Genomic DNA, 6,603 nt, shown 5'->3' on the forward strand with positions numbered 1-6,603 from the left:
CCCGATGCAACATGCAATGCGTCGCTACCATGGAAGGATTCTGTTGCATAGCTTTCGTTACAAAGCCTTTGACCCGACCTGTCATTGAGGCCGCCCCGTCAGTAGCAGTGCACACGCACATATCCCAGCTAAGATTATTGTTCCTCAAGTATTCATCTGTCAACCTGAATATCTCATCTCCGGCAGCATGGTTGGCCAGTTCTTTGCAAAATAAAAAGTTATCTGTAAATTTGTCCTCATCGACATCTCACGTTAGCGAGCAGCTGGCAAAGGCCACTAGCATAAGTGGACTCGTATTTGAAGCGCAAACTTCCCCAATAGCCGTAGCCATCGTTAGCCCACGTCTCCCTGCAGACCAGGCATACTGGTGTGGGACACGTTACCTCGCCAGCCCAAGTGAACTCATACTGGAGGTAGGAGTCGTTATATTGCCTCACTTTTCTCTTTGCTGATTTCGTCTGGTCAGATTCCGAGGTCTGTCCCTGTGGAGGTGCATGGCGTTCTCTTTAAAAACGTATCCATTGCGCCTATAACTGCACCCCGCCATATGGAATAACGAACGAAGTCACCGAACAAACAATAAATAGCCTACCTACATACAGCACAGTACGATACAGTAAACTGTAGCCTATTGTTTGTGCTGCAAATACGTTTTTGCAATAAAATGAATTTTGAAATGGATATTATGCTTTTTAAAATTTCATTAAATTATCAAGCCTTAGACAATTCCGCGGCACCCCTGAGCATGTGTCACGGCACCCCAGGGTGCCGCGGCACCCACTTTGAAAACCCCTGGTGTAGATCATATTACAGTAATGTATTCATACGGAGTGTAGTGGCCTATTTTCTAATATGTATTGTATTGTAATAGCTGCTTTATATTGAAGTGTATTTGATGTTTCTTTTGATGCAGCATCCAATAATGCAAATATTTAGAGGTGCATTTGAAATTTGCAAACTTAGTTGAATGTTTAGGAACCTTTGCAAACAGTTTTCTGTTTGTCTTGAGTTGTCTGCGAACATTTCTAAACACTCAGTGGAACTGGACGAAGGGTTACTGTTCAAATGCACCCTTTACACCAAGAAATTCTCTGAAATCGAACTGTCCAGAGAAAGTATATTTTGTCACAAACGTTCAACACTGTTTACCAAATTTTAATGCCTCTGAGATTCCAGGCTGTGAGATTAACAGTCAAACAGGTAGCTGCGTATCCCCATGATAAAATACATTTTATTTTATCTATTTATTTATTTTTTCTTGATTGTCTGTCAGAGAGGCTATTAATTCTGTATGTTGGGACACCTGGTCCCTGACACATGCATTAAATAATGGAGTTGCACTGTTGGAATTTTTTTATTCAGAGGGAGTCATCACATTGCTCTCAAACTCTAATCTAAGTACAGGACAGACAGTGTCGGGGCTTTTTACCTCAAGATTGTCTCCCTCTGAGAACTAGAGCGGCCTAGTGGCACCACCTTGGGACATGTGGATGCCTTTGCATGCGATAAAGACAGCTGGAAAGAGAGTTACTTCATTACTTTATATCGGGGGAAATATATACGGCAGCAGACTATTTTCTGCGGGGTAATAAATCGTTTGACTTTTCACAGGTAGCACAAACAGAAAAACAACAGTGCTTGATATCTGTGAAATGGCTCATGTGTGTTTGTTTTTCTTTCTTACAGAACGGGGACTTCTGTAAGCAGAGCACGACCACATTTGCTGAGAAGTACGTTTTTTTGTAATGTTTATTCAGTATGTGATCCTTCACAGTCACATGTTTTGACATGCTATGCTTGAATGTGTGTGTGGGTGTCTAATAGCAGGGTGCATGTGTGTGTGCGTGCCTGTGCCTGTATTTGTGTTGACATGGTGTCTGTATGTGTTGTTAGTAGGGTGAGTAGAAGTGTGTGTGTGTTTGTTTGAGTTGACATATTTTGTGTGTTGCAAGAGTGAGTAGGAGTGTGTTTGCGTTGGTATAGTGTTTGTGTGGGTGTGTTGTTGTGCTTGTATTTATGTTGACATGGTGTCTGTATGTGTGTTGTTGGTAGAGTGAGTAGGAGTGTGTGTGTGTGTGTGTGTGTGTGTGTGTGTGTGTGTGTGTGTGTGTGTAGGTAGGGTGAGTAGGAGTGTTTTGTGTTGGTAGGGTGAGTGTGTGTTTGTGTAGGTAGAGTGAGTAGGAGTGTGTGTGTTTATTATTGGTAGAATGAGTAGATGTGTGTGTGTGTGGGTGAGTAGGATTGTGTGTCTGTGTGTGTAGGAAGGGTGTGTAAAGTGTGTTTGTGTTGCTATGGTGTGTGTGTGTGTGTGTAGGAAGGGTGAGTAGAAGTGTGTGTGTGTGTGTGTGTGTGTTGGTAGGATGACTAGGAGTAGGAGTGTGTGCGGGTGTGTGTTGGTAGGTTGACTAGTGTGTGTGTGTGTGTGTGTGTGTGTGTGTGTGTTTGTGTGTGTTGGTAGGGTGAGTAGGAGTGTGTGTGTGTGTGTGTTGGTAGGGTGAGCAGAAGTATGTGTGTGTGTTTGTGTTGGTAGGGTGAGTAGGAGTGTGTGTCTGTGTGTGTAGGAAGGGTGAATAGAAGTGTGTGTTGCTATGGTGTGTGTGTCTGTGTGTGTGTGTGTATGTTGATAGGATGACTAGGAGTGTGTGTGTGTGTGTGTGTGTAGGAAGGGTGAGTAGAAGTGTGTGTGTGTGTGTGTGTGTGTGTGTGTGTGTGTGTGTGTTGGTAGAATGAGTAGGAGTGTGTGCGTGTGTGTTGGTAGGTTGACTAGTGTGTGTGTGTGTGTGTGTGTGTGTGTGTGTGTTTGTGTAGGTAGGTAGGGTGAGTAGGAGTGTGTGTGTATGTGTGTGTTGGTAGGGTGAGCAGAAGTATGTGTGTGTGTGTGTGTGTGTGCTTGTGTTGGTAGGGTGAGTAGGAGTGTATATGTGAGGCGGGTGAGTAGGTGTGTGTGTGTGTGTGTTTGCGTGTGTTTGGTAGGGTGATTAGAAGTGTGTTTGTGTTGGTATGGTGTGTGTATGTGTAGGAAGGGTGAGTAGAAGTGTGTGTTGGTAGGATGACTAGGAGTTTGTGTGTGTCTGTATGTTGGTAAAATGAGTAGGAGTGTGTGCGGGTGTGTGTTGGTAGGTTGACTAGTGTGTGTGTGTGTGTTTGTGTGTGTTGGTAGGGTGAGTAGGAGTGTGTGTGTGTTGGTAGGGTGAGCAGAAGTGTGTGTGTGTGTGTGTGTGTGTGTGTTTGTGTTGGTAGGGTGAGTAGGAGTGTGTGTCTGTGTGTAGGAAGGGTGATTAGAAGTGTGTGTGTGTGTGTGTGTGTGTGTGTGTGTGTTTGTTTGTGTTGATAGGATGACTATGAGTGTGAGTGTGTGTGTGTGTGTGTGTGTGTGTGTGTGTAGGAAGGGTGAGTAGAAGTGTGTGTGTGTGTTGGTAGAATGAGTAGGAGTGTGTGTGTGTGTGTGTGTGTTTGTGTAGTTAGGTAGGGTGAGTAGGAGTGTGTGTGTATGTGTGTGTTGGTAGGGTGAGCAGAAGTATGTGTGTGTGTGTTTGTGTAGGGTGAGTAGGAGTGTATATGTGGGGCGGGTGAGTAGGTGTGTGTGAGTAGTGTGTGTGTTTGCGTTGGTATGGTGTGTGTATGTGTGTGTGTGTGTGTGTTTGTATTTCCCATGTGCATATTGTGTGTGTGTATGTGTGTGTGTATTCTCGTGTGTGCGTGCGTGTGTTTGTATGTGGTGTGTGTGTGTGTGTGTGTGTGTGTGTGTGTGCGTCTGTGCGTGTGTGTGTGTGTATGTGTGTGTGTTCTCATGTTCTCTCCTCTTGTCTGCAGATGCCTGTGATCTCACACTGGACCCAAACACAGCACACAGATATCTCTCTTTCTCTGAGGGGAACAGAAAGGTGACGTGTGTGAATAAGCAGCAGCCGTATCCTAAACACCCAGAGAGATTTGACGACTGTTATCAGGTGTTGTGTAGAGAGGGTCTGACTGGACGCTGCTACTGGGAGGCTGAGTGGAGTGTAGATAGAAGAGCTGTTATATCTGTGGCCTATAAAAGCATCAAGAGGAAAGGGAGGTACAGTGATGACGTCATAATGGGACGGAATGCCAAGTCCTGGAGTCTGTGGTGCTCTCATGACAGATACTCTGTCTGGCACAATAATGAAGAGACTGACATACCTGCCCCCTCCTCCGGCTCCAGAAGAGTAGGAGTGTACCTGGACTGGCCGGCCGGCACTCTGTCCTTCTACAGCGTCTCCTCTCACACACTCACCCACCTGCACACGTTCCACTCCACATTCACTGAGCCCCTCTGTCCAGGGTTTTTTGTTTGGTCTACTGGCTCCTCAGTGTCCCTGTGCCAGATCACATGAGCTCCTCCTCCAGCAGGTTCGTCCACCTGTCACCCTTTCTCTCTATCTTCTGTACTTTCCCTCCTTTCACTTGTTAATTTTCACTCTCTTTCTCTCTCTGTCCCCTCTTCCTCTCTCTCTCTCTCTACTCCCTCTTTTTCTCCCCCTCTTTTTTCTCTTTCTTTATCTGTCCCCTCCTCTGTTTTCTCCTCTTTTCCACTTCTCTCTCTCTGTGTGTGTTTCTGGTTTGAATTAAACGGTCTACTTTCTACCAAAGATTCTAGAACAGAGCAAGATGGATCAGTGGCGTCAAAAGAGTGAAGTACGCTCTGAGTTCGACAGGGCGCCATTGTGGTAAGCTCAGTGCAACATTTCAGACAGAGTTCCAATCATACAAACCCACCTAAACAGCTGTTTTTGCCGTTGCCAGCTGTTTTTTTTTTTTGTTTTTTTTGTAGCCTAAGCCTACTCGGTAATGAGCTTCAAGATCTGGCCATGTGAAAAGCATGATTTATTATTTTTCACCATTCCACTGATAAGGATATAGGCTATTTAGGCATTTATTTAATCCGATAATAGCCTAGTTATTGCGCTGGTAAATAAATCACACCAATTCCCATTGGGAGATACTGTTAAGGTAGCTAGCAGGCAAACTAACTTAGCAACGTTATTATAATCATTTTTCTTTTTTTTCTACCCTTACTCTAATGAAAGTCCAGATTGTTTGCTGCTGCTCTTTTCCCCATGGACAGCTTCGCCCATAAACAATTTTCCCCCGTAAACAGTTTAGTTTCCTTCACCCAAGCTGTCAGCTGTTCCATAACGTTACTTTCACTAGATGGCGATTTCAGAGATTTGGATTCTGTGAGGCTAGTTCTTTCCAGTAATCTCCAAAGTCTCAGGAGAGTTGAACAACGACAGGTAGGCTACGGACTATCTTTATTAACATGAAGCAGCTCATATCGTTAAACACGCCGCCTACAATGTGAAAGCTTGTTGTGCAGTGTGAAGTAGCCTAACATGTTAGCTTGGTGCCTGTAGCCATGGTCGTTTGCAATCAGCCGATAGGGTTGCATGTTTTTTATTGCACCTAATATCTTTCGTTGTCAACGGACCTGAGCGAATAGGTTCATTGCAGCCCATATTCTGTCTTATTTCTCTCAACTGCAACATTGACAGACAATTGTAGCCTACTATAGCCACGAGCTATTAGCCTAGTGTGTTAAACTTGGTCTAACGGTATTCGTCTTTTTCATGGCTGCTGTGCTGTGTCGTTCATAGTAAATGTGTCGCTCCCTCATTATCTCTACTGAGCGCATATAGTGTCGTGGCCAGAGCCATAGAGAGAGCTGGTCGAGGCCACATATAGGCTACAGTTGGGACATAAAATAGTTTGACAAGTTAAGGCATGTTTAGTATGGCAGTTCTATCCATAGGCTGTATGATAGTCTCTCAGACTGTTTATTTAAGGATTTCCGATGTTGTGGTCGAAAGCGGCACCTCGTGGTTGTTACACTAGGCCTACATTTAATAGTTCACTTGGTGAAAGGGTGAACATTTATAATGTATGTGTGCTTCTAATGGACGAATTAGTTATGGAGCTGTTGAATTTGTTATCATATGTTGCTTGCCAGCAATACCGCTATTGAAGGTATGCTGAATGGATGTTGCAGCCTAGCCTAATGTATACCCTCGGAAATACTATATATCGTATTTATGCAATATATTTAACGAGTCTAGACATGGTGTTGTCTGACCGGTTTCTCGTAATTGGAACAAATAGCTTTACAGAATAAATACTGTTAATATTTTAGGGTCAGCGCCATAGGATTCCCACTGTGGCCAGCGTCTGTGACGACACCTGAGCTTACTAAAATGGCGCCCATGGAGCTAGAACAATGGTTAGAACGTACTTCAACATATTCAACGTCATAGACATATATACATATATATATATATATATATATCTATGTTCAACGTATTATCCGGCCACTGATCCATCTTGCTCTGTTCTAGAATCTTTGCTTTCTACACTGCGCAACATTCCGCAGTAGCCACGTAACCGTAGCAACATCCATTGTGATGTAAGCACCTGGTGCTTGATCTGTGGCCCTGGCAGTTGAGCATGCTGCAGGAACACCAGAGTCACACACTCCTGTTCATACACACGTGTAATGCTGAGATGCTGTTGAGATATTGATATCTGTCTATTAAATGTATAGACTACTGTTTTGGTGATACGAAACAAATGCTGATATTTTGTGCT

At 44.1% G+C, this 6,603-nt stretch overlaps 1 protein-coding gene across 2 annotated transcripts in view; it reads left to right on the top strand.

The window, feature by feature from the left end:
- The window catches only part of LOC134081834 (NACHT, LRR and PYD domains-containing protein 12-like), a 29,813-nt gene extending 23,531 nt beyond the window's left edge, over positions 1-6,282 (top strand). For both annotated transcript variants that reach the window (XM_062537590.1, XM_062537588.1), the window contains exons 12-13: positions 1,687-1,730; positions 3,814-6,282. In XM_062537590.1, the coding sequence (XP_062393574.1) occupies positions 1,687-1,730; positions 3,814-4,358 (589 nt within the window). In that variant the 3' untranslated portion in view covers positions 4,359-6,282. The remainder of the gene's footprint in view (positions 1-1,686; positions 1,731-3,813) is intronic.
- Positions 6,283-6,603: the final 321 nt, after the last annotated feature.

The sequence above is a fragment of the Sardina pilchardus genome, chromosome 1 (genome assembly GCF_963854185.1).
Source record: "Sardina pilchardus chromosome 1, fSarPil1.1, whole genome shotgun sequence".
Taxonomy (NCBI): Eukaryota; Metazoa; Chordata; class Actinopteri; order Clupeiformes; family Clupeidae; genus Sardina; species Sardina pilchardus.